The sequence below is a fragment of the Peromyscus leucopus genome, chromosome 1 (genome assembly GCF_004664715.2).
Source record: "Peromyscus leucopus breed LL Stock chromosome 1, UCI_PerLeu_2.1, whole genome shotgun sequence".
Classification (NCBI taxonomy): Eukaryota; Metazoa; Chordata; class Mammalia; order Rodentia; family Cricetidae; genus Peromyscus; species Peromyscus leucopus.
This window is the reverse complement of record NC_051063.1, coordinates 105,250,424-105,277,547: the sequence shown is the minus strand read 5'-3', so window position 1 is coordinate 105,277,547 and position 27,124 is coordinate 105,250,424. Positions and strand designations below refer to the sequence as shown.

At 47.1% G+C, this 27,124-nt stretch overlaps 1 protein-coding gene across 1 annotated transcript; it reads right to left on the bottom strand.

Annotated features, from left to right (window-relative positions):
- Window positions 1-10,060: 10,060 nt before the first annotated feature.
- Window positions 10,061-19,145, bottom strand: Neu3 (neuraminidase 3). Its single transcript, XM_028877513.2, has 3 exons — window positions 18,603-19,145; window positions 13,521-13,732; window positions 10,061-11,932 (listed from the first exon to the last, which is right to left on the bottom strand). The coding sequence occupies exons 2-3, from the start codon at window positions 13,725-13,727 to the stop codon at window positions 10,886-10,888; spliced, it is 1,254 nt and encodes a 417-aa protein (XP_028733346.1). The 5' UTR covers window positions 13,728-13,732; window positions 18,603-19,145; the 3' UTR covers window positions 10,061-10,885.
- Between the last annotated feature and the right edge of the window lie 7,979 nt (window positions 19,146-27,124).

Genomic DNA, 27,124 nt, shown 5'->3' with positions numbered 1-27,124 from the left:
CTGGTAATGGATGGTTGAAGAAATGGAAACTTCAGGGAAGCCAGCCTACCAACTGCCAGCTAACCCTAGGTCAACAGAACCGACTATCTTAGATGAAGCCAGAGGCAGATCCCACCTTCCTGTGTGTGTGTGTGTGTGTTGTGTGTGTGTGTGTGTGTTGTGTGTGTGTGTGTGTGAAACCTTGGGGACAATAAAGCTAATAAATGATGCCTCAGGGCAACTTTGAAAGAACAGGCACTGCTGTTCTGCTACGAGGAGAGCATGCTTCAAAATTGGGGTTGGCTGCAGCCTTCAGGGAGTTAGGGGAAGATTGCCACCTTGTGGATAATGTTGGTAGTGCCTTGGACAAAGCTATGCAGGCCTTACAGATGCTTTGGATTGCAGACTTTTGACTAGCTGGTCCAAAATAGTCTTGCCAATAACATGTTCTAATTTCTGGAAACAAATTAATACCTAGTCTCTTTAGGCAAGACACCAATATCCTAAGTTTTCTCCTCCAATCCCAGTCCAGGTGACTATCGAAGACTTAAGGATAAGGCCACCTACCCCTTACCTGCAACTGCCCACCCTCCCATCATTTTTACACATATGCAAATGCATCCAACAAGCCCGATGGTGCTCATACCAAGTGCCAGGACATAACCTGGTCTCTGGCCCCTGCCGCTGGGGAGCTCAGCCTAGAAAAGGACACAAATATAGCAATGGAGAATTCACACGGTGGTCGTGCTATGTGACTGGGGACCTGGAAGGTAAGAAGGGGTGCCTATCCTGATTCAGGAGCAGGGCAGGTACTCCAGTAGATGGAACATCTACTCAATTAGTTCTCTTAGTAGAGACGAGGGGAAGTGGGGTCCACACAAAAAGAGCCTCAGAGAGGCAGAAACACAGCCTGTTTGGGGACATCTGTCTACATACACAGAACTATTGAGGGAGATGGGGCGGAAACTTGTCCCTGGCCACCAAAGTAAAGACTTTACACTGTGTCTGTGAGGACACACTAGGTAAAGGTGCATGCCACCCCGTGATGCAAGTCTGATGAGCTGAGTTTGAGCCCTGGAAACTCAGTAAGAGTGGGAGGAGAGGACTGACTCCACATGGTGACCTCTGACCTCTGCACAGGTGCTGTGGTACGCACACTCACACATCTGCATCACATGAACAATACTAAATAAATAAAAATGTAAAAAAAAAAAAAAAAGGAAAGGAAAAGACTGTCGCCTTGGCTGAGAACCTCGATAGCCACAGAATGGGCTGGAAAGGTAAGAGGGCCCTGCAGAGGTGGGGGGCATGTGGAGATTCACGGGGCAGTCCTGGTAAAAACACATGAGGTCCACAGCCTTCACCTCCAGTTTCTTCCTTGGCCCAAAGTCAGACCTCCTCAGTGGGTCCCTGAAGTTCTCTCAGACACAAGAGAGACCTCTCATGGTCTCATGCTCATGGACAGACCCAAGAACCCTTCTCCCTACCAAAGACAAGAGCAGGACCCAGACAGGGAGTGGAGAATAAGCTCACCATGCCTCTACTCTGAATGTCTTTCAAGAGTATCCGAGGTCCTCTCAAGAGCCAAGAGGTCAATGCTGCCATGCCTGCTTCCAGAAGAGGAAGGGCAGGTCTAGAGTTCAACATATCGCCTAAGTTCTAAACCTCAAAGGAGAGTGGAGACAGAGGGAAGAGAGGAAAAGAAGAGCCAGAACTATAATAAGACCTAAGAACACTTCTTTCTCAAGATGGAGCGATAACTTAGTTAGTAAAGTGCTTGCCCTACAGTCACAAAGACCTGAGGACCAAGGTTCAATTCCCCAGAATGCTTTATTTAAAAATGGGCAGGGGGCTGGAGCGATGGCTCAGAGGTTAAGAGCACTGGCTGCTCTTCCAGAGGACCTAAGTTCAATTCCCAGCACCTACATGATGGTTCACAACCATCTGTAGTGAGATCTAATGTTCTCTTCTAAATTAAAAAAAAAAAATGGGCAGAACTGTGTGCACCTGCGATCTCTGTGCTGGGGAGACAGACATGGGAGGATCCCTGGAGCTCACTGGCCAGTCAGTCTAGACTATCAGCCAACTCTGGGTCCAGTGAGAAAATTTGTCTCAAAAAAATAAGGTGGAGAGCTATTGGAAAGACACCCAATAGCATGTGCGCGTACACACACACACACACACACACACACACACACACACACACACACACACCCCTCTACTCTCTTTCCAACTTCCTCTTGGCTTCCAGCATCTCTAACCCCACATTATTTATTCTATCCAATAAGGTTCTGTACAGTAATCAACATTCTCCTAAGTGTCGTCACATAAGGGTTTCCCTCCCTTGAAGCTTTGTCATAGAGTATTATATTTTAATCAGCCCTGCCCTCAGGCCTCAGAGGTTACAGTCAAGCCCAGAGGCCTCTTTCGAATGTGGTCCAGAGTTCTCCATATTTATGCAGGTACATCCCATGTCCTGGATGAGCAGGCTCAGCCTGACACACAGGCCTAGGTCAACCTTGGGTCCCAGCTTCCCATAAAGAAACCAGGCACAGACTTTCCAACCTTGACCTCTTAGACAGCTGTGGTGGTTTGAAGGAAAGTGGCCCCCCAAAGGGAGAAGCACAATTAGGAGGCATGGCCTTGTTGGAGGAGTGTGTCACTGTGTGAGCGGGCTTTGGGGTCTCTTTTGCTCAAGCTTCCCTCAGTGTGACAGTCAGTTGACTTCCTGTTGCCTCTGAGTCAAGATGCAGGACTCTCAGCTCCAGCACCACATCTGCCTGCATGCCGCCATGCTCCCTTCTATGATGATAATGGACTAAACCCCTAAGACTGTAAGCAGCCACCTTAATTAAACATTTCCTTTGTAAGAGTTGTCATGGTCATGGTGTCTCTTCACAGCAATAAAAACCCAAACTAAGACAGTAGCTGTGATTAACATGACCTCCGATACTCAAAAAGAGGGATTCCCAAAAGGTGCCCCTCTAGGCATATTACATGGCTTAGGACGTGCCACTTGGCTGGATTGAAGCCCCGTGTGCCTATCAGCCAGGCACAGAAGCAGCTGTGCCGGATAGTTTTATGTCAACTTGACACCTCCTCTGAGAGGAAGGAACTTCACTCGAGAAAATGCCTCCATAAGATCAGGCTGTAGGGTATGTCCTTAATTAGTGACTGATGGGGGGCAGGACAGATCATTGTGGGTAGCACTACCCCTGGGATGGTTGTCCTAGGCTTTATAAGAAGGCAGGCTGAACAAGCCAGTAAGCAGCACCCCTCCATGGCCTCTGCATCAGCTCCTGCCGCCAGGTTCCTGCCCTGTTTGAGTTCCTGTCCTGACTCCCTTCAATAGTGGACTATATATGGAAGTGTAAGCCAAATAAACCCATTCATCCCCAAGCTACTTTGGTCATAGTGTTTCATCACAGCAATAGAAACCTTAAGACAGCAACAGTTCTCCCAAGTACAGCCACCCACCTAAGCTGAATCTTGAGTCATCTATCGCCAGCTGGCAGGATTGACCTTAGCTCTCCAAACAGGTACAGTACATACACGCCTGCAGCCCTGGATCTTTGTCAGAACCCATTGAAATCAGTGATGTCTGTGAGGCCTACCCTGCGCCTGGTTCTGAGTTAGTGCTCTCCCACTGGAAATTCCTAGGGCACTGGGATGCTCCTTAGCCTTGAAAGTACTGATGAACACCTACCCACAATAGCCTGCTCCAGAGATGTAAGGACAATGCAACTGTCCTCTGAAGGGACATCTTCACAGGATGGGTGGAAGGCCGTCAACACACCACCAGACTCTGGCCTTCAGATATATCTTTCTCTTCAGATCTTCTCTGATCCCTACTGCCATCATCACACTGGCCTTTGGAAGCCTCACTGTTCAATCACAGGTCCCAGGTTACATATGCTCACCCCTAGCATTCCTTAATACTAACAACATAGCAGACGCAAGACTAGAGTGCTGGCCAGGCTTCTGGAAGAGGATCTGTCTTAGTTAATTTTCTATTGCTGTGATGAGACACCATGAACAAGGTAGCTTTAGAAGAACATTTATTTGGGACTTACAGTTTCAGAGGGTAAGCCCATGACCATCATGGCCAGAAGCATGGCCGTAAGCAGGCAGGCATGGTGCTGGAGCAGTAGTTGAGAGCTTACATGTTGATCTAGAAACACGAGGCAGATAGAGCTACCTGGGGATGACATGGAAACCTCAAAGCCCACACAGAAAACGCCCCCAGTGACACACCTCCTCCAACAAAACCACATCTCCTAATCCTCAAACAGTTCCATCAATTGGGGACCAAGTCTTCAGACATATGAGACTATGAGGGCCATTTTCATTCAAGCCACCAGAGCTCCCAAGTAACAACAGAGCAGGGCATGAACCTGGAATGACTTGGGGTCCTGTCCTGCTAGTGGCACCTCTCTGAACCCAGGGTTCACACTACCAGATACCATCTTTGAGGTCACTTCAATGCAAAGAAGTCCCAAGTCAAGGAAGGTCAAGAAGAGCAGGGATGTCTGTCTTGTCTAAGACCCACTTTTGAATTTACAAATTTGTGGGCGCTGTACTTCTTCAAATGAAATGGGATGGCCATTCATTCATTCACTCATTCAACAAATATTCATGCTATACAAGATGAACAGAAGGAAAACTAAGGGACTTGATGCCATTCCCTCAAAGTTCATACCTGTCTATAAACCAGATTCCTTGGCCTTCAACATAGAAGCTTTCAAAGCAGGCACAGAGTGTAGCTGGAAGAACAATTTCCCAATGATTTGACCCCAAAAAATCTAAGTCTGAGCCCCCCAAGGGAAGAGATTTACCCCAGACCTACTAAATTCCATTCTCCAGAGGGAGGTGTGATGGAGGATAAGGGGGTGGGAATAGCTTTTAAATAACTCTCCAGGGGTGACTCCTATGTACATAAAGGTTGGAAAGCACCACTTTGACTCTACCCTCATTCAGCCTCCTGTGATTTTATTACCGCACCCTGGACTGAAAAGTCCATGCTCAACAGGAATTTGTGGGTCACAGTTCTTGAGACTGAGAAGTACAAGATCCAGGTGCCAGCATTTGGGCATCTGGTAGGGCTTCAGGAGGGCCTGATGAGGCTTGGTTTCTGTATTCTCACATGGCTGAATTCCCAATTCTGTAGGCTAGGGCAAGAATTCAGGGTGTGTGTGTGTGTGTGTGTGTGTGTGTGTGTGTGTGTGTGTGTGTGTTCAGGACAATGTGCAGAGAACCATCCACCCTGCACACAGAGGCTCAGACTTGGCTACTATACACACCGGCCCAACAATGGAAAAAGACAGAGGTAGTGTTGCACAAAGCAAGATTTCACTCCAAGTTTTGGCTCTGAGAGCTGTCTGGTGCCTTCAGGCTTTGTGGTTGGCACTCCATCAGCCTTCACTGCTATCCACACCTATGCTTCTCCCTGAAGGGAATCCATGTCCTCATTCCTGATTCTCTTCCCCATTGCTGATAACAAAACCCATCTTTAGGATGGCTCTGGATCTTGGAGGGCAGGTTCTCAGGAGGTTGGAAAACAATTCTATCCTGAGATTCTGAGACTAAAGGCTTTCCTGGGAGGAACTGTAATGCAACTGCAGCCCAATGCTGCAGAGATTGCTGCAGCCTCTCGCAGGTGCTGGCCACATTCCACCTGGGAGTGCCTTCCTGGGGGAGGGGGCAGCCTTCTTCCTCTTCATCACCTCATTGTCTGCTTTCACCCATCAAATGCTGCCCATGCTGAGGATGACAGAGACCAAGGATAGGAGAAAGATGTCTCCCTGCTCTTCTCTTCACACTGCTAAGCCCTTCTGAGGACTCCTGGTCAATCTGATCTACCCCATGGCCCTCTTGCTGTGGTGAGGTAAGCATGTGCTCTGGCTGTGGGGTTTTTGTGCCCCACTTTGTTATAACAGTGACTTATAATTGGATTAACCATGTTTCCAATACTACCTACAGTGTTTGGAACATTCAAATCAAATTTGCTATTAATTAAATGTTTAATGAGTCTTAATAAACTATTAGATGAGTTAAATAAATTGAACAGCCAAGGCTTGTGATTTGAATATTCCCCTCAAGCCCACAGGCCCAACATGGAGCAACCTAACAAAAATGCAAAACTAAAATTAGGTTAGATTTCTTGCTTTAAACGAGTCTGTAAACAATTATTGCAAACTACTGAAGAGGTGAGTTAGTATTCACTGGGTGGCACTGTTGTTCTTGGGAGAGTCTCATTATTATGAAAATTGCTATGTTTACTTGAAGCCTTTCCAAAAGTGACTTCCAGAAAGCACATGCACTCACCGAGAGAATGTAAGGAGTCGTGCTGAAATAGTTGGTCAAGCCCAGCAGCGCCACAAGCATCCCTGGCCTTGTTCCTTCCCACTGACTAAACAGCAATGTATAAGCCAGGTGGTGGTGGCACACGCCTTTAATCCCAGCACTCGGGCGGCAGAGACAGGAGGATCTCTGTGAGTTCGAGGCCAGCCTGGTCTACAAAGTGAGTTCCAGGACAGCCAGGACTATACAGAGAAACCCTGTCTCAAAAAAAAAAAAAAAAAAATACAAAAGAGTACTAAAGTTAAAAGTTCTCATGAAAAGAATAAATCACTTCAAATTTACTTTTTGAACAAATGTTGAATATGAACTATTCATTAATAGGTATTAAGATGATGATAATTTCAGTTTCCTTGGCAACAAAGATCAAATCACTGGAATGAAGACCTTCAAGCATCTTTATTGGTTCTAAGGCAGTGGTTCTCAACCTTCCCAATGCTGCCACCCTTTAATACAGTTCCTGGTGTTGTGGTGATCCCCGACCATAAACTTATTTTCACTGCTACTTCAGAATTGTAATTTTGCTGCTGTTATAAATTGTAATGTAAATATCTGTTTCTGATGGTCTTGGGCAACCTCTGTGAAAGAGTCACTTGACCCCAAGGGGTCCCAACCCACAGTTTGAGAACCACTGTTCTAAGTGATGATCATGTTTATGGTACAGTGATGTGTCTGATGCTGGCATCACAGAGTCAAGCAAGACACACTCAGAACATGATGAGCTCAGTCAGCATCTCCCTTGGAGTGCTGGAGGAGTAACAGTCATGGAAAATCCAACCAGGGACAAAAGGGAAATGGTAGTGAAATGAGAGCCACACACATCACAGCTTGGCTTTAGGCTTAGGACTTCTCACAGGGCAAGACCAGGCTCAGCCTAGACAAAAGCCCAGCTCCAGGGACAAGACCAGGCTCAGCCTAGACAAAAGCCCAGCTCCAGGGACAAGACCAGGCTCAGCCTAGACAAAAGCCCAGCTCCAGGGACAAGACCAGGCTCAGCCTAGACAAAAGCCCAGCTCCAGGGACAAGACCAGGCTCAGCCTAGACAAAAGCCCAGCTCCAGGGACAAGACCAGGCTCAGCCTAGACAAAAGCCCAGCTCCAGGGACAAGACCAGGCTCAGCCTAGACAAAAGCCCAGCTCCAGGGACAAGACCAGGCTCAGCCTAGACAAAAGCCAGCTCTAGGGACAAGACCAGGCTCAGCCTAGACAAAAGCCCAGCTCCAGGGACAAGACCAGGCTCAGCCTAGACAAAAGCCCAGCCCCAGGAGCATTGTGACGGACCTGAACCAGGCACAGCAGCATGTGTTTCAAGTGACAGCTCAGCAGTACTTGAATGTGGGAGCACCTGGAGAGGGTGGATGCAGATCAAGTAGGCCAAGAATTTCTGACTCGTTCATTCATTCATTTATTCATTTAGCCTCTCTCTCCTGCTGCCTATCATTCCAGACCCAGTGCTGGGGACAGAGGACAAAGACGGGTCAGACAGCTCTTACTTTCAGGGAATTCAGAATGTGACAGAAAAGCCATGTTATAGGTAAGTTATTGTGACTCAAGGTTATAAAGGAACAAGGGTTCCTCCACCCCACCTAGCAGAGGTCTCGAAGACACAGCGGATACTGGCATCCCATGGAAGGACCAATGGGAGACTCAGAATGTGCCTTCAGCTGTATAGAGGGATGGCATGGCCCTCTGGAGAAGAGTGGTCAGCCCAATAGGCTGCATGGAGATCATCAGTCTTTCAGCCTCAGGTTGACTCTGTGGGTCCTCAGGTTCACTCTGAAACTTCATAACATCTTCTGGCACTCTGAGGAAAGACTCATGACCAAGAGACACAGGTCCAAATGCAGCACCAAAGGACATGGTCCTGAGGTGACTCTTAAGGAACATGAGCAGAGCCAGGTGAGTGGACAGGATTCCGTTTTCTGGAACTCCAGTGTCGGACTACTGTGCTGTGCTGCTCCGTTCTAAAGACTGCAGGGGAAGACTGGGCCACTCTGAAGGCAGAAGATCAGAGCCTGCACGGGCTTCTCTTCACTTGGGCTACAGGCCTCTCTGCTTTATTTTCCTTCGCAGGTGTGACTTCCTGCCCTGCTTTTTCTACTCGGCCAACTGGAAAACAGCTGAAGCGTTACCACAGCATGGGACAGGCTCCAGGGCCCTGAAAACCTGGATGACTGGCAGAGCTGGAGTGCCCACAGTTCTTTGTTACTGAGCTGAACTGCGAACAAGCTAAGACTGCTAAATGGTTTGAGTTGGACTTCCCCCACAGGCTGAGCCACAGGCCTGTGGAGGTCTCTCCCCTCCGGCCAGTTTCAGGACAGCAGCTTCAAGCTGGTTCCGCCCCACAGCAATCCTCTCTACACCACCCCTCAAGCTGGGCCCTGACACCTGCCTCTCTTCCCAAAGGTGCAGGATCCACCTCTGCGGCTCCTGCCCTTCACAGCTGCCGCCGCCCACTCTGTCTCTCTAGTCTTCGTCTTGGACTTCCTGTGTCCCTAATCCTCTCCTTACTTTTTCTGAAAGCAGCACAGTGGGCCTTTTCCTGGTTAAGGAATTTACAGCTAGTCACTAAGTAGATACAAACACAGGGGCGGGGGTAAGGAAGGGCCATGGGATAAGTGGCATTCATGTTGGCAGGCGATTAATTCCCTTCCTTGATTCCCTTCTTGGACATTCCCACATAAATTCCAATATTGTTTTCATCCTCTAGCTCTAGCCACAGAATTGAGTCACTGTGGTGGTATTGCGTTCCCCAAAATATCGTGTACCCTAATAAACTTATCTGGGGTCAGAGAACAGAAAAGCCACTAGATGCTTAGGATAGGCAGTGGTAGCACACGCCTTTAATCCTAGTATTCCAGAGGCAGAAATCCATCTGTTCAAGGATACAGCTAAGCATGGTGACTCACTCCTTTAATCCCAGGGAGTGATGGTAGAAAGCAGAAAGGTATATAAGGCGTGAGGACCAGAAACTAGAAGCATTTGGCTGGTTAAGCATTTGGCTGGTTAAGCTTCAGGCTTTCGAGCAGCAGTTCAGCTGAGAGCCATTGGGATGAGGACACAGAAGCTTCCAGTCTGAGGAAACATGACCAGCTGAGAAGTTGGCCAGGTGAGGTTAACTGTGGCTTGTTCTGTCTCTCTGATCTTCCAGTGTTCACCCCAATACCTGGCTCAGGTTTAATTTTATTAATAGAACTTTTAAGATTCATGCTACAAACCACTGTGTCTACTCTAATCTAGTACAGTGTGAGGAAATCTGGGCTTTCCAATGAGTTCCTACCTCAGAGAGTGTTCTCTTTTCACCCTCTCCCTTTCCCCAACTGCACCCCTCCCCCGTCACCTGCCCTGGTCACCCTTGGGCCCTGGCTGCTCTTTACTTCCCACCAGAGAGAGGTCTTCCCTGGCAGGGGGCTTCACATAAAAGTGAAGGGAAGTAAGTCCGCATTCATCCCTTTCACCTCATCCTGAAGGTCTGCACACCAGGCTGCTTTGTAACCATCCTTAGTAAACAACGGAGAGCCAAAAATGGAGGTGGGCCAAGGATCAAGAGAACTGGGTATGGGTGTTATGCCTGTGTGTGTGTGTGTGTGTGTGTGTGTGTGTGTGTGTGTGTGTATGTGCGCGCGCGCCTGTATGTGTACCATGTGCATGCAGTACCTACAGAGGTCAGAGGAGGGGATTGGATCCTCTAGAACTGGAGTTATAGACGGTTGTGAGCTGCCATGTAGGAGCTGGGAATGGAATCCAGGTCCTCTAGAATAGCAGCCAGTGTTCTTAATCACTGAGCCATCTTTCAGCCCCCTCAGATTCATCTTTAACGCAGGCCATGGCATCAAGAGCAATAAGCACCATTATCAAGGGCGGCTGGCATGGGTTTCTCATTTTTCTCCCTGGGAAATGTTCTCTGGATTCGGAAGGGGAGGTTGAACATAGCATCCATGCTGGGGAAAGCCCAGCCTCACACTTCTGCTCTCTCACTTAGTTCTTCCAGGATAGAGAACCTGCAGAGCTCTGGGCGTGATTAGAAGGATAAGGGCATTTTCCTTATTAAAAATTGAACAATGCAGATCTTTCTTCTGGCTAAAGCACCTGTAAGCCACCTCATACTCAGGTTAGCAATGAGTCATTTGAAAAAGATAAGTCTCTGGCTTTCATTCAAGATCAGAATCCAGGGTTTGCGGGACAGGGAGTAATTTCTTGTCTCTTCTCTTAATGGGAAGACAAGAAATCACAAATCAACCTTCACATTTTACAAATGGAGACCTGATGCCCAGAGAGTCAGGGGATACATCCACAGTCCTAAAGCAAGTCAACAGCAGGGCCCAAACCACATCATGGTCTCCAAACTCCCAGTTCAACAGTCTTATTGCTGTGTAAGATAAGGCACCATTTTCTCTAGGCTCATTGGAAAGGGAACAGTGAAAAAATACAAGGAGCAAAATATTCATTTTTGGGGTTTTCTGTAGACATCAGTGACCTGTTATCCCGGCTGTCGCTGCCATTCCCTCCTGTGGAAAGTTGGGTCCTCACCCATCAGTCTTGCTTTGGCTTTAGTTCCTACTAGGGCTGGTGCAGTCTTCACAGCTCAGGACCTCTCGGCTTGAAAACAGACGAAAAGCAATCTGCTCACACTCATGTTCCTTCCCACACTCAAACAAACATGCAAATAAGCCCTGTTCTTCCACAACAGCCAGATCAGAGTAGCCAGAGGGCCCACAGTGCAAGATCCAGGGGCGGGACCAGCAGGTCACCTCCAAGGGGTCCCTGTTGTAGTAGATGCCCAGGTTAATTCTCCGCCTCTTGCTAGCTGGATGTGAGTACAAGAGCCATGTTGGTGATGGTGTTCCAACGCCTTCCTCCAGCTCCAGAGAACTGTCCAGCAGAGGGCGCTTCTGGGTAGTGGGAGCGTCTTTACCACTTGGGTCTTGTGAGTAGGGCATCTTCAAGGGCCGGAAGCTCACTACACTGCCTTGGCAGCCAGTGCGGGGCTCATGGAGCTGTGGGTTCAGAGTTGGTTTCTGAAAGCAGTCACCGCAATCAGTGCTAAAAGACTCTGCTCGGAATCTGTTTGGTGTCCGGGCACTGCAGTAGAGCACCAGGTTACCTGCCCTCCCAGTCACTTCGGCCACTTGGCACTCGCCTGTCACCTGAGGCCCAATGAGCTTGCCATGGTGCCACGTGACTCCTAAGTCATCACTGTAGATCATCAGGGAATGGGGCTTGACTGAACACGGAAAGCAGAGGAACCAGCGTGAGAAATGGTAGGCGTAGGCAGGGATGACCAGCCTCCCTGACTGCAGCTGGATACCATGACCCGGGCCCACAGCAAACGTGGCCCAGTGCTTCAGCTCTGAGCCAACGACCTCCTCAGTCAAGTCCTTCACTTCACCCCACGAGCACCCGGCGTCCTGACTGCAAACGAAGCACAGGCGAGCGGCATTCTTGCCTAACGTAATTTGCCGACACTCAGTAACATGGTCCCGCACACAGATGAAAAACAGGTACACACGGCCAGTATTCTGCTCCCACACAGGGCAGGGGTTCATGGTCCGATGACCAGGTAATGTGGCTTCCATCAGTGGCTGCAGGGGTCCCCACTAGTCAAGGGGAAGAGAAGGAGATTGTGGGAGTGGGTTATTAATAGGAAGACACAAAGCTCATCAAAAGCATCAATTCTTTTCGCAAACAATCTATGACATTGAAATGGACAGAATCTTAAAGGCCCAAATAATCACAAAATCTGCAACTATTACAAAGTGTCTTTAAATCGGAAAAAAGATAATGCTAGATATTGTAAAAAGCTGTGCTCTCTCAAGAATGTTCTTCTGGGGCTGGAGAGATGGCTCAGAGGTTAAGAGCACTGGCTGTTCTTCCAGAGGTCATGAGTTCAATTCCCAGCAACCACATGGTGGCTCACAACCATCTGTAATGAGATCTGGTGCCCTCTTCTGACCTGCAAGTGTATATGCAGACAGAACACTGTATACATAATAAATAAATAAATCTTTACAAAAAAAAAAAAAAAAAGAATGTTCTTCTTTGCTTCATCTGGACTTCCAAATCAATCTCCAATTCCCAACTCTAATGTCACCTCCTTTGGGAAACCTTCCTTGAAACTCACTGGTCTAACAAGTTATAGCAGCTATATAACACTATGCATATTTTTGGTAACTATCTCCCTTTTTAGACTAGGAGCTTTTTGGATAATACCTAAATTATATGCATTTGTATCTCCAATACCTGGCACACATGACAGCAGCCAATAAAAGTTTACCAAAAAATGGGAGGAGGAGGGTGAAGAGGATGAAGAGGAGGAAGGGAAGAAAGAAGAGGAAGAAGAGGAGGAGGAGGAAGGAAGGAAGAAAAGAAGGTAGGAAGGAAAGGAAGGAAGGAAGGAAGGAAGAAGAGAAAAGAAGAGATGGGGGTCCGTGAGACCACTCAGAGTGAAGGTGCATGGCACCAACCTATCCTAGAGCAAACGAAACACCTAAAACTCTGGGCTCTGTCACCACAGGGCTGGGCCTCTGTGGAGTCTGACCTGGCAAGCTACAGAAGATCTAATGACATACAGTAAAAAACAGGGACTGGAAAGTCCTCAAAATACAAACTCCTCAGAAGGAACCGGGAACCGGCGTCATTCAAAGCAAGGACAGGGGCTCAGCAGTCACATGGTCACTGTGACCCAGCAAAGGACCCACTCTGAGTGTGCAGCTCAAGCGGGGAGAAGCAGAACAGCAGGCAGGTTAGGAGACGAAGCCTTCAGGACAGCTGGACTAACGGTGCTCCCTGCCCTGGGTGGTTTTACCAGGGCATAGAAAACAAACAACAACAACAAAACCAGGCCATTATAGGGTCTGAATGCACCACAGAGGCCTCAGGAGCCCGAGTTTGTTTTGCTGCTGGATTAGAGATGCATGACTTAGAGTAAATGAGAAACTCTTTGCCCAGTTCTCCCATGTGCTAATCATGACTGACAGCAGTGCCTACGGTACAGACTGACTCTTAAAATCCAATGGACCCCTGGCACAAAATAACTCAGGAAAAGCCACTGGTTTTATTATTTGCCCCTCAGCTCCCCACACAGAGATTTGCTGGCCAAGGTGGGGAGAAACAGAACAGACCCGGACGTGCACTCAGCTCTGAGGAGAGAAGATGAGGCCCAGGCCCCGGTCTGGGAAGAGTTACCTGTACAGAGAGGCCCTTCATCACCCCTCTCCTGAACACCAGGTAGAGAGCATCCACGTCTCTGCTTGTGGAACGCTTCTCTGCGAAGGCCAGGAAGGTGTGGACGGGAGGGATATAGAGCAGGGCTGGGATCCGGTAGGTGATCCCTTTCTGGTCTTCCTGCTGGAACAGGGTGCTGTTGATGGGACACGGTGACACTTCTTCCATGGCTTCTGCAAGGACAGTAAACAGTTCAGTGGGTGTCTGCACACAAGGTCACCGCTGAGGGCACAAGCCAGCTGTGGACATGCTCAAATGTCCACTGTTTCATATAAAGAAAACATCATGGCCTCAGCAGCCCAAAGCAAATAACATGCACCCTCAGTCAACAAATCTGTTCTCCAGACATGTTGATTTCTTGGCCTGGAGTTCCCAGGTTATTCAGATGACTATAAACTAACCCACTTGAGTAATATCCAGATTAACAATCCTCAAGCTCTCTCCCTCTTCTGAAGGCCAGAGACAGGACAATCCTCTGAGTCATCTGTGTCAGTAAGGAGGTTCACCCCTAGTTCACTCTATGTGGAGCACACACAAGAGAAGGGTAGATTCTCAAGGGATGCATCTTGGTGTTGTGAGCTCAGTTCCATGTGCTCTGGCGCAGGTGGACCTGCAGCTTGGGCAGCTGTGACAGGGTATTAAAAGCCACACTTTTACATGTGACCAGCTAAGTGTAGTTCAAGGGGTAATTATTGTGGCTTTGAGTTTTCTCTTATTTCCAGCCCTCTGGAGATTACATTCTTGCAAATTCAGCTACATGGATCTTTGCGATATTCTATCTGCCATTTGCCAGGCTAGCGGGTCTGTGATAACATGGAGAGTGGAAGCCTCCAGAAACTCTTTGAAAGCGTCCAGATAACCCATTTGTCAGAGGCCCCAGGAGGGACTCAGACCAAACAAACAAAAATAGGTCTAGGATTTAACTTTCTTTCAAATGATCTGTCACCAAGGCTCATCTTACAAATAATTTACATAAACAAATAAATAAAAGCGCTAGGTCAATGAGTCCCTCTTTATTTATTCAGCAAACATTTCTGAGTGCCTACACATATCAGGCCCTTACAACAGTGTCGAGGAGCCACCTGTTTTCAAGCTGAGAACAGCTGAGGAGGGCAGCCGATCTGCACACAGATAAACACCAAGAAGTATGTGCCGTCTTAGAAACACAAGAGCAAGCAGGAAAACCGAAAAGGCGCACCTGTGCGGATGAAAGCCCCAGAAAAGGACTTGTTGAGAAGGTAGTAACTGGCCAAGCTGGGGACCCAGTTTGCCTGGAACACGCTTTCTCAATCGCCACACAGTTCCCTACCTCCCCTCCCGTGGCTTCAGCTGTATTCAGATGTCATCCAATGGGTGAGCTGTTACCTGACAGCGCCCTTGCCGCCTCTGTGTCCTGTCCCCTGCCTATTTCTCCACAGGACTTAGCACTCTCTGAGGTCTCATATAGTATACACATACAACGCATGCTACAAAATAAAAGCGCCACAGTGTCAGGTCCCAGCCCCCCAAGATGGTAGTCTGGACTCTGACCTGGGAAACACTCAGGATTCCTCAGAAACCTTGTAAAGTGGGTTTCTGTTTGCCAGTAAGAGCCATTACTTTCTTATCTTCTCCTATACCCTCACCCCCAATCTCCGGAGAGGGCATCTAGTTCTCTATTAAGAAGCCTCCAGCAGATCTGAGGCCCCACAGTAGTTCCCAGGCTGTTCCAGCTAACTGGCCCTCCTCCCTCCGCAGGGTAACCACTGCTAACTGGAAGGGCTTTCCTGCCATTTCCCCACCCTGGCGATTGCCTGTCTCCTCCTCTCCCTGCCTTTTCTCTTTGCTCCTCTCTCGGTCCCCTAGAGGTAGCCATGGCTAGATTCCCCCAGACGCCTCTGGTTATTCTCTCTCCTATCTACAGTAAAAAACCTTCCCCCTAGCCATGAGGTAGCCATCTTGGTGGTTTCTTCATTGCGCCCCTTGTTTACACATAGGACTCTATCTTCTCACCCAGAGCCAAGCACGGTTTGTGATAGGCATTGGACAAGTACATGCTGGATAAATGAATGAATGGAAAAATGAACTGGAATATGAAGAGTGCAGATTGGGCTAGCCAAGCAATGGGGTAAGAAGCAGAGTGGGTGGTAGCAAAGCCTTTTGGTAACAGCAAACAGTGAGCTGTGTAGGCTTTCAGTAGAATGGTGTGACTGTGACGAGCTGGAATGCAAAACCTATGAGCAAAGGCAGGACCAGACGGCCCAGCAGAGCCAAATCCTGACAGGCTTTATCACCTTAGTGTGGTCCCGATCCTACTGGGATCCACTGTAGAGTTTCTGATAGGAATGGCATCGTGAGTTTAGACCAGCCTCTCAGGCAGCGTTCCGGGTAATGAGATACAGGGTAATGTTGCACTGCGTCAGTCCATCTATGCCCTTTGAGTCAAGCAACACATACGAATAACTCATCAATCAATCACTAAATTGAGAGAACTGTGGCTCACTACTGGGAGAAGGGAAGGGGGAGCGGCCTCAGAGTCAGAAGAAAAGCTGCCCTTCCTTCCAGGCTTGGGCTCGAACCAGCATCAGCAAGCCTGGTGTGGACCGTCTTGTCTGCATGTTGTTAGGGCACGCCTATGCTCCGCATTCAGGCTCTGTCCTTTCATGCACCACTGGACTTCATCCTAAGCCCATCTCTATCCTGAGTCACACTGCTGGTAATGCTTCACCGAAGATTTGGCTGAGACCACTCCAGGTTCTTGGGCACACATCTCACTTCTCTATTCCTTTGGGATCCTCATCTCTAAAATGAACTAAATGCTACACAACAAGAGTGGAAGAGCCTCCACTAGCTGTCACAAGGCCGGTTGCACAATAGGAGCACAATACATGGCAGTCACTGTGTCACTAGTTTTCAGTTATAAATCATTACGTTTAAAAAAAAAATGTCTCACTGTGTAGCCCAGATTGGCCTTGAACCTGATAGCCTCGAGCCTCAGCCTCCTGAATATTAGGGTTCCAGGTGTGCGTCACCATGCCAAACAGGTGACATATTATTCCTGAATCCTAAAACTGATATATGACTGCAGTCATGCACTACATAAAATATACATAAAATGTAGTAATATAATAGACTGTATACGTGTGGGGGTCCTGTAAGCATCGCAGTGCAGATGGAAAGGTAGCCTAGCAGTTAGCGTAGCCGCTTACAGCCCTGCTCCAGGGAAAGGTTTCCCCAATGCAAGTGTAACAGCTCGGTTCCAGCAGAGGAGGGTTTCCCAGAGAAGCTTTTACAGCTCTGCTCTGCTCTGCTCTGCTCTGCTCAGGAGAAGTGTTAAGAGATTTATTGGGAAGGAAGAATCCAGGAGGGGGCTGCCTTGGTGAGAAAAAGCAGCAAACTGAACAGGGTACAAAGCTTATATAGGGTTTCTGGGGGGGGAGGAGCTTTACAGGGTGGCTAGGGATTGGTGGAATTTTGTGGTGTGGTCTGATTCTGGGGCAAGCTCAGGGATTGGAGGCATTTCAAGCTCAGGGACCTCAGGGATTGGTGGGATTCTGTGCTCAGAGATTGGTTGGATTCTTCAGCCTGACTCAGGCAAACTCAGGGATTGGTGCGATTTCAAGCTCTGGTCTGGGGTCAAATCAGGGTGTTTTTCCTTTGTCTAGGTCTCAGATGTAGCCAGGTACAGAGTGTTTTTCCTTGACCCTTTTCACCCTACAGGTTCCATATGAGTATAAGAGTGCTGAAAAAGGAGGCCGGTGGTGGTGGTGGTGGTGGTGGTGGGAGTTCGAGGCCAGCCTGGTCTACCAAGTGAGTTCCAGGAAAGGCGCAAAGCTACACAGAGAAACCCTGTCTCGGGGAAAAAAAAAAGAGTGCTGAAAAAGTCCTATTGTCTAGAGACATCTTAGTTACCAGTATCACAGCCCTGGCATATTATATATTTATTACTCACATGTTTGTGGTGATGCCTGTCATATAAAAATATAACACAACTGTGTACAGTTCATAAAACTTGAAATGACAATAAGCTATACTGCACTTCCCGTCATTATCTTGGAGCACATACCTAATTACTCAACTTCTGTGAAACAGCATGCTATATCAGCTGGCAGCATCTTCCATACAGCCTAGCCATGCTGTAGTCTGTACCATATAGATGTGCATAAACACTGATGGTGTTTTCACAACAACAAAATCACATTAGTGGTGGTGTTCCCAGTACAAAGCTGCATCTTTAAGCATTGCATTGTTCTATCAATAACAACTCCTCCTCTTAGCACCTGGGCTGCTCTTGAACTTGTGATTCTCATGCCCCAGCCTCAAGAGTAAGGCATCGTGGCTAGCTCTCATTTGTTAAAGGTGAATAATGTGTACTTATGAGGACCACTCAAGAGTGCACTATAAAACTTTAAGGCACTATGCAAATAAATGTCTTTAATTATTATGAATGTTGACCTTTTCCAATTCACTTTGGGTTCTGCTATCACCTCAACCATTAGTCATTAATTTTCATTAATTATGAATGATATGGATGATAATGATAATGGCCTGCCATTGACACCTAAACAGTTCACCCAAACTATGTGCTGAGAAGTGGGGACTGAGAAGAGTCACATACAGGTCCGCTTTGGAACTGTTTGCTTTACCAGAGAATTCTAAGTATTAATTGCTGTCCCATACTCTCTCATTTCAACAAAGTCCTCCCTGCTCTTTTCTCGGGGAGAGAGAGTACAGTGTAGCACGACTTTTGAAGGCTTGTTTGCGGAGGAAAACTTAGGTAAGACCCTCTGTTGCAAACCTAGTTTCAAAATCCCACCTCGGGACCTTTGTGGCCGCCCACAACTTCCTCTGTAGTAAGAGGCTTTTTCCTAGGCTCTCTTCCCGCTTCGTTTCCACTGTTCTAAGGTTAAGTTTGGCTTCAGATGGAAGCAAACAAAAATAGAACGGCCCAGAACACGCTCCAGCTGTGAGGTCCTAGCTGATTCAGGCTGACTCAGTATTCCTTCCTGACGCAGGTCCACACAGTCCTGGGCCGTATTCGGGGTGACCCCCACCCCAGCTCACCGGTTCCAACGTGTCTCTGGGCTCTCCCGTGGGGTCTCGGAGGAGGTCCTGCAGCCGAGCTGGGGCGTTGGAGACAGAGAAGCGGCGACGAAACCCGCGAATGCAGAGACAGAGCCAGACAACGCCGAGCAGGAGCTGGCAGGAAAGAGACCGAGACCGCGCGGGGATGAAGTGACACGCAGGGGAGCTGGCGCCCGAGGACTGTGACCGGCAGCAGCCGGGTGCCAATCTTCCCGGCCTGGCCACGCCCCTCGCCTCGCAGCGCCCGCCTGCTCTCTTCTCTATGCTCTGATCTGTGGGTTGGTCTGTGGAAGGTATCACCGCCTAAAACTTCCCTGGACAGCCTAATTGTCTTGCAAAGGTTCCGGGCCTCAGAGGGGACTAAGAAGAAGACAGAGGTGGAAGGGTGTGTGCACACAAAGCCGTGGGCACTGCCCTTGCAAAAAGTACCAAAATGTATATATTTATCAGGGCCTGGTGGCACAGGGCTTGTGAACTCAGCTAGTCTGATGAAGACCAAAGCTGGAGGACTGTAAATTTCAGCCGTCTGGACTACAGAATGAGTTTAAGGCCACCCTGAACAATTTATCAAGAAGCCCCTATCACAAGAGAGAATAAACAGAGCTGAGAAAGCAGCTCAGTGGTCGAGCACTTGCCTAGCATGTACAACATCCTAGGCTCACTCTCCAGTACTGTAGACAATTTATTATGTATTGTCTACCCACATATACATACATGTATCTGTCACTGAGTACTGAACCCATTCTCTTGTTTCACAGTTATGTGCAAGGACCACCCCCTTCTCCCCTGCTTCCCCCAGTCAAAAAGGGAAGAGGCCCCTCTTGAGACACTGCAGCATCTAAGAGGGGCAGCCAGTGATGAGGACAAAGAGAGCCACAAACGACTCAGTCTGGTCACTAAGGCTACCAGAAATGGGAGACTCGAAGGAAAATAAAGAAAACAAACAAAAACAAGCTGTGGAGTCCATCGGCATCAAAATCCACCCAGTGGTTACTTTTATAAGCATTAGAACTAGGACATTTAGTGTCGTGGCATTGTCCTGTGGCGGGGGACTTGGGTTTGGCTTATAGAACTCAGAAAGACGGACTATAGATACTTTGACCTTATAATACTAATAATCACATGCCCAAATGTGGGTTTAACTGTAGTAAGACATGAAGCTTCACCACAGGATTCCACAGGGACCTGGACTCCACCTCTGCCTGTGACGATGACAAGGGTCAGGGCCCTGCCCACTAAGGAACATGGCATCTGTTCCTCTCATTTTGTTTCTGTCGTCTTAGGAGTCTCTCTCCCGAAAGCCTGCCCCCTCTTGCTCCAGCATAGGAATACGGGGTCTTGTTTCTTTGACATGAACTTGCTCGATTCTTCTGAGTAGGAGTCACATGGTGAGAAATAAAGTCACTTGTGTTGGAACCAAGTAACACAAAGGAATTTGGCAAAAGAAATAAAAAGAAAAGTGGAATACTAACTTGGAGGATGAGAAACATTGACTTCTTGAATTTGAGTCTGTGAGTCAGGGGGAATGCAGTGAGTAGAGAGCTGGGGGACGGGTCATGAGTTGTTAACAGTTCTAAGGGATGGCCTTTCCTGAGAACACAAAATTACAGGAGGAGCTGCTTCTTCTTTTCTTTTTAAAGGAAGACTATGAGAGACTAACCTAACCATACTGAGCTAAAGTAAAATGTTTCCTCCTAAAAGAACCAGTACTCCACAGAAAAATGGCTGACTTCAGAGAGAGGGGAGAAACGGTACAGCATAGGCCTACGGTGTCTAGCCTTACCTGAGAACAGGGCAGCCAGAAGAGAGGAGCTGGCTCACAGCGGAAGAGCTCCCTTAATGAGGCCCCTACTACCAAATGTGGCAATAACAACAGCCAGGTGTGGTGGAGCACACCTGCCCCAGTACCGTAAAAGTGGACGTAAGGGACCTCCACATGTTCTAAAGCAGCTTGGTTTAAATATGAGCTCCAGGGTACTTGGGCCTAAATACTGAGACCCCGTGTCAAAGGGGGAAGAAGAATAACAACTTACAAAGGAGTAGACTAAATATTTAAAATTCTGAGATCATGGTGTGGAGAGATGGCCCAGTGATTGAAAGGACCCAGGTTCAGGACCCAGCACCCACATGGTGGCTCACAAACATCCTTAGTTCCAATTCGACAGGACTCGACACTCTCTTCAGATCTCTGAGAGCACCAGGCATGTGCATGGTGCACATACACACATGCTGACAAAACATTTATACACATAAAATAAAGAAAAATCTTTAAACTACTGTGAGATGATATTGACATATGGAGGTCTCTGGTCATTTCCAGTAGTTGCTATGGTGAGAGTCAAGCTAGAATACACGTAGAAGGCAGAATAAAGCCTTTCCTATACAAATTGTATTCAAGGTGGCTGAATGTTCTCCTTTATAATAATAATAATAAAGGAATTAGACAGTTTCCTCATTTTACAATAACTGAGTGGCTACTAGAACCATCTGATGGTCAGTGTAAAATTTTTGTGTTAGATGCATCGATCCAAAAACATTTGAGCTCACTGTGTAGCATGACAAATAGAGGCAAACAGGTGATCATGTGGGCTCCTACAGTCTTAATTGCTAAACAACCAATCTGAGAGTTGGAGGTGTAGCCCAGTGATAGGGTGCTTGCCTAGCCCTGGTTCAGTCCCCAGCCACCCCCACCACATGCACACACAAAGGGGGAGTAGAAAATGTGTTAAATGATGCCATGCCATCAACCTTGTTTGGATCCTAGATTGAACAAATCAGTTCTAAAAAGACACTGAGGCGATTTTACCAGTGACCAGACATTAGGTGACATTCAGGATTTGTTTTTGTAGTTGTTTTTGATCTTCCCAACAGGGAGCACCAAGCCCCCAGACCTCAGTTTCTAACAATATGGACCAAGCTCCTTGTAAAATAAGTTAATCCCAGAGTGGAGCCAGTGTGGGGCGTTTACCCACCAACCCCACAGCTCCCCAGAGTTTTCTTCAGTGTGAGCAGCAGGAAATATTAGAAGGATTTATTGCAGAGAATATCGCGGAGATAAACAGATAGAAAATAAAGGATAGCCTCAAAAGGGCCTGGAACCTTTTCCAAGGGCCCCCGACTGTCTCTGCCCCAGGGTTTTTATAGAGACGCCAAGGGGTGGAGCAAAAGACCTCCCCCCCCCCCAGCACAGCCAAATGCAGACCATCTCAGACACCTGCACTCAGGCCCGTGGTCCTAATCATCCTCTATGAGGACCTGCAGGGTAAAGCCACGAGGAACCTGAGAACCGGCTCCCACAAGCCGGGAAAAACACAAACTGAGTGTAAAACACCATGCGGTGCATAAAGGTCACAAAGTGATAGGGATTCTCTCACAGGGGCTCCTTAACGGCCAAGCTGGGATCCACATGGTTAGAAGATACTGGTAGTGAGACTATAATTCCTAGAATAAAACAAAACTGATATGAATAGTTATACAAATAAACTAGGACGGACATAGCTCTTCCTGAGGGTAGAATTCTCGTTAATAAACACACTGGAGAAAGAAATAAAAATGACCACTGTCTTCCCTTTAAAGGTTGGCAAAAGGGCTCCCATTTATCATAGCAAGATGTTATAGAAAACACAGTTTTATTTCTAAAATACTGAGATGATTCAGAGTCACTTCCCAGACTTTTCATTATCAGTTGAGAACTCTACCAACGGATGAGTCAACAGTTTTACTGTGATATTGCTGGGACACGCTTTGCAGGTCCTTCCTCAAGAAAGGCCTGTGGCCACAGCTGCAGGAACTGCTCTCAGGTTTCAGTCATCACACTGGAAGGTTCAGGGTTTCCTCAGCTGAAGAAAGCGCCTCTCTTGTGGTCAAGCCCTTTTCCCAGATTGACCCACATCCAACATAAGGAAGTAACTGATAGCAGAGTGTAAAGATCAGGCCATTCTGAGTCAACTGATCTCCAAAGTAAGTCAGCAGTCAGGGCTGGTCACCTGAGCAGGCTTGCACCATATCTAAACTCTCTGCACCTTTTGCTTGTCGCCTTCTTCTCTAAACCATCTAGACTGAGTTCCTTGCCAAACTCCGCCCACGGCCTGCTTCATGGGCAGAACTAACCTGAAATACTGGAATGGTGACTGAGTTACTCATGAGTGGATTCCATTTTCTTCTTATTATTTAAACATTTCTTCATCATGTGTATTTGTTATATATTCAATTGTTCTACATAAGGATATTTTCATGCATGTATGTACCATACAAAACACCCCTCCCTCCTAAACTTTCTCACCTCTCCCGTTAGTCCTCTTTGTTCCTCCCGAGTCTCACTTCTACCTTCATGTCATAAATACATACAAGAGCTTATCCATAAGTGACAGAAAACATTCTCTCACATCTGACTTAACGTGATTATCTCCAGCTGCATCACCTTTCTGCAAATGACATAATTTCGTTCTTCTGTATAGCTGAAAAAGAAAATCCATTAGGCGTATATACCACATCTGTTCCTCTCTTGTTGGAACACTCGGGTTGGTTCTGTAACTAAGCTACTATTAATACTGTATGTCTGTGATGTGTTAACCGAGTCCCTGGAGTAAATATCTAGGGGTGACAGAAGTAGGTCATATAATAGATCTTTTCATTTGAGGAACCTCCACAATGACTCCCATAATAGCTGGACCAGTTCCTCACTACAGTATATAATGGCTACCTTTGTCCTCATCCTCACCAACACTTACTTTTTAAAAACACTTTTTTATTCTTTTAAAGAATTGATATATATATGTGTGTAGATGTATGCCACAAGTGACCATGCCCTCATACACCAGAAGGCATCAGATCTCCTGGAGCAGAAGTTGCAGGCAGTTGTAAGTTGCTCATATGGGTACTGAGAAACAAATTGGGTCCTTTAGAGTGGCCTTAACCACTGAGCCATCTCTGCAGCCCATCTGTTCTTTTTTAAATGGCTGCTAGTCCTACAGGGGTCAGATGGAATTGCAAGGTATTTTGGATTTCCCTTCTCTGAGGTCTAGTGAGAGTGAAAATGGTTTTGTATGTCTATTGACCATTTTGTATTTCATCTTCTGAGGACGATTCATTATGCCTTTGTTGATTGGTTGATTCGTTAATCTCGTGTAGCTAGCTTTGTCAACATCACACAGCTTAGAGTCATCTAAAGAAAGCCTCAATTGAGGAATCACCTAGATCAAATTAGCCTGTGGGCTGCCTGCCCACTGTGGGCAGTACCAGCACCAGACAGGTGGTCCCAGGCTATCTAAGGAAGCTAGCTAAGCATCCGCCTAGGAGCCAGCCAGAAAGCAGCACTCCCTGATGGGTCAAGTCCCCACCCAGATTTTCCTGTAGTGTACTATAACCTGTAAGGTGAAACAAACTTGTCTCCCTTAAGTTGCCTTTGGTCAGAATGGTTTTTTTTTTTCACAGCAACAGTAAGGAAACCAGAACATTTATTTATTTTGGTTCTTTCTAGCTATTAATCCTGTTAGAAATACAGCTAGCAGATTCTGCTCCACTTTTTGGGCTGTCTCTCTACACAACTATCACCTCTACTGTATCGCTTTTAAATTAGTGTCATCAGTTTTTTTGTCAATATTTGGCATTGCTTCCTGACTGGGTTCTATCCAGAAAGTCCTTTCCTGTGTCTGTATCAAGTGGTTTCTCTCTTCTCCCTCTAAGTTTCAGTTTAGATCACACATTAAGGTCTCTGGTCCACCTGGAGTTGGTTTTGTACAGGGCTAGCTAGAGCTGGCATCACTTCCTCCTTCTACATGTGGACATGCAGTGTTCCCAGCACCAGTTATTGAAAATGTGCTTTCCTCCAACATGTATTTTGACACTTTTCTTATAAGGTAGCTGCGGTTGCAAGCGTTAACGTCTGGGTCTTCTGTTCCATTGATCTATGTGATTTTGTGCCAGTATTGTGCTGTTTTCGTTTCTATAGCTCTAAAGTACAACTTGAAATCATTTTTCTTTTTTCTCAGCATGGCTTTGATTATCCAAGGTGTTCTGTTTCTGCATGGATTTTAGGATTTTTTCCTGTGACAGTGACATTGCATTTTGATGGGGATTGCATTGAATCTTTAGACTTCTCCTTAGTCTAACCATTTTACAACATTCATTGTTACAATCTGCAAGCTTAGCTGGTCTTCAATTTCTTCAGTGTTTTGAAGTTTCCATTGTAAAGGTCTTTCACTTCTTTAGTTAGGTTTATTCCAAGGGCTTTTTGTGGGTGGGTGGGTGGGGGTGAATGGGATTGTTTTCCTCATTTCTTTCTCAGCACGTTTTTTGATATACTTAATGCTTTTTTAAGATTTTTATATGGTAATTTTGTATTCCGCCACTGCTGAAAGTGTTTATCAGAGCTGTTTTCTTGTAGCCTTTGGTTCTTCTATATATGAAATCTTACCTTTTTAAAAATATTTTTAATTAAGAAATTTTCTATTCACTTTACATAACCACAGATTCCCCCCCTTCTCTCTTCCTACCCCAAGACTCCCCCCCCCCAACCCATCCCCACATTTTCCAAGTCAAGGTCTCCCATGGAGAGTCAGCAGAGCCTGGCACTCAGCTGAGGCAGGTCCAAGCCCCTCCCCCCTGCACCAAGACTGTGCAAGGTATCACACCTAGACCCAAGGATGGATCTCCTATCTTTTCCTGATTCTTAAAACTCCTAATTGTTTTCTAGCCTGTTTGTTGTTGTTGTTGTTTTTTAAGATGTATTTATTATGTATACAGTGTTCTGCCTGCATGTATGCCTGCAGGCCAGAAGAGGGCACCAGATCTCATTATGGATGATTGTGAGCCACCATGTGGTTGCTGGGAATTGAACTCATGACCTCTGGTAGAGCAGCCAGAGCTCTTAACTGCTGAGCCATCTCTCCAGCCCATTCTGGGCTGTTCTTAATTATTTCTTTCCACCTACTATTTGGGGTTTGGTTTGTTCTTTTTTTCTCCAAGACCTCACCTCATGAGCAACTACCTTTGAACTTACTTCTCACTACTCAGATTCTACAACCACCTCCCTAATACCTCACTATCAGACAATTACATGGGAATTCAAAATATTCTGAGGAAGGGGGTCACAGACACCACCAGAATATCAGGTCCAGGGATTTTATTGGAGACAGTCTCACCATGTAGCCCTGGCTGAGCTGTATTGTGCTAGGTAGGTACACTAGGCTGGCCTCAACCACAGCCATCTTCCTCCCTTCGTCTCCCTAGTGCTGGGATTTCAGATGTGCATCGCCACATCCAGCTTTATAATCAGGTTTCCAATCTTTGTTGATTCTTCAAGTGGTATAGACATCAGAAGAGACCTAAGCATGTGCACCCTTAGCTGTGTTCAGACTGTTCTATTTAATAACAGAGGATGTGGTCAGCGAGGGCAGGTGTACTCTATAAAACTCAGCGTGACTGCAGCGGCTTGTCCTGTGGTGTCTGTTGTGGAGACAAGGCTTGGGTACAGTCGGGTCAGTAAGAGTAGATAAAAGCAGTTAGTGAAAGAGGTCTTTGCAGGCTGAGTGAATCAAAGAGATTTCACAACTTCTTCCACTCCCTGAAGTTCCAAAGCAAAAAGTGTTGTCTCTGAGATACATATGAAAGTATTACAAACAATAAATAGTATCAGCAGCAGAAATTTGCAAATAATGGCCTTTCTTCTCTTTAGTGGTTCTTTCTGCTTGAAATTTAAGTCCATGGAGGCAGGTGAAAAGCTGAAAAACAGGAGGATGTGATAGGCTCCGGGGTTTCCAGGAGGAAGGGCGCCACAGATCCAGAGGGTCAGCAGCAGCCCAGCAGCAGCCCAGACAGGCCGCAGTGAACCCCAGTCCAGCCCTCAGGAGATGCTCTGCCGTCTCACCAAGTGCCGGTCGTGAAGCTGGAGCCTGTAGAGTGTTTCTGGTTCATGTGACTGACAATTATCCATGATGAATGCCACCAGGACAAGGGTAGTGGCAGTGCATAAATCGGCTGGGCTTCCTCAATACATCTAACTGCTTCCTCAATGCATCTAACCTGCTTAAACTGGCTTGAGGCAAGGGGAAACTGTAAGATCCCTGCAGTCCAAGTCCCTAAGTGGGTTTATTTGAACGTTTTACTGGGATTATGAATGTACCACCACAGCTGGCTTCTTTTTACATGGATTCTGGGGCCAAACTCCGGCTCTTATGCTTGCATGGCAGGCAAGCACTTTATTAAATGAGCCACCTTCTCAGCACTGCACTATGACTTTTATAAGGGGCACGGGGGCAGATTGGAAGCTCAAGGAGCTCTGACTTACCAAAGGCTTTTACAGGAAAGAGTATAGAAGAGAATCCAAGGCTTCAACATCTGGCCAGTCTTGTCTCACACTCTCCACTGGGTAGTCTAGACAGGACAACATTCCCAGGGCTTTCCATAAAGTGAATTCTCATAAAGTGAATTGTGGGAGCCCGTTCTCGGGTTCCTCGTGGCTTTACCCAGCAGGTCCGAATAGAGGATGATCAGGACCACGG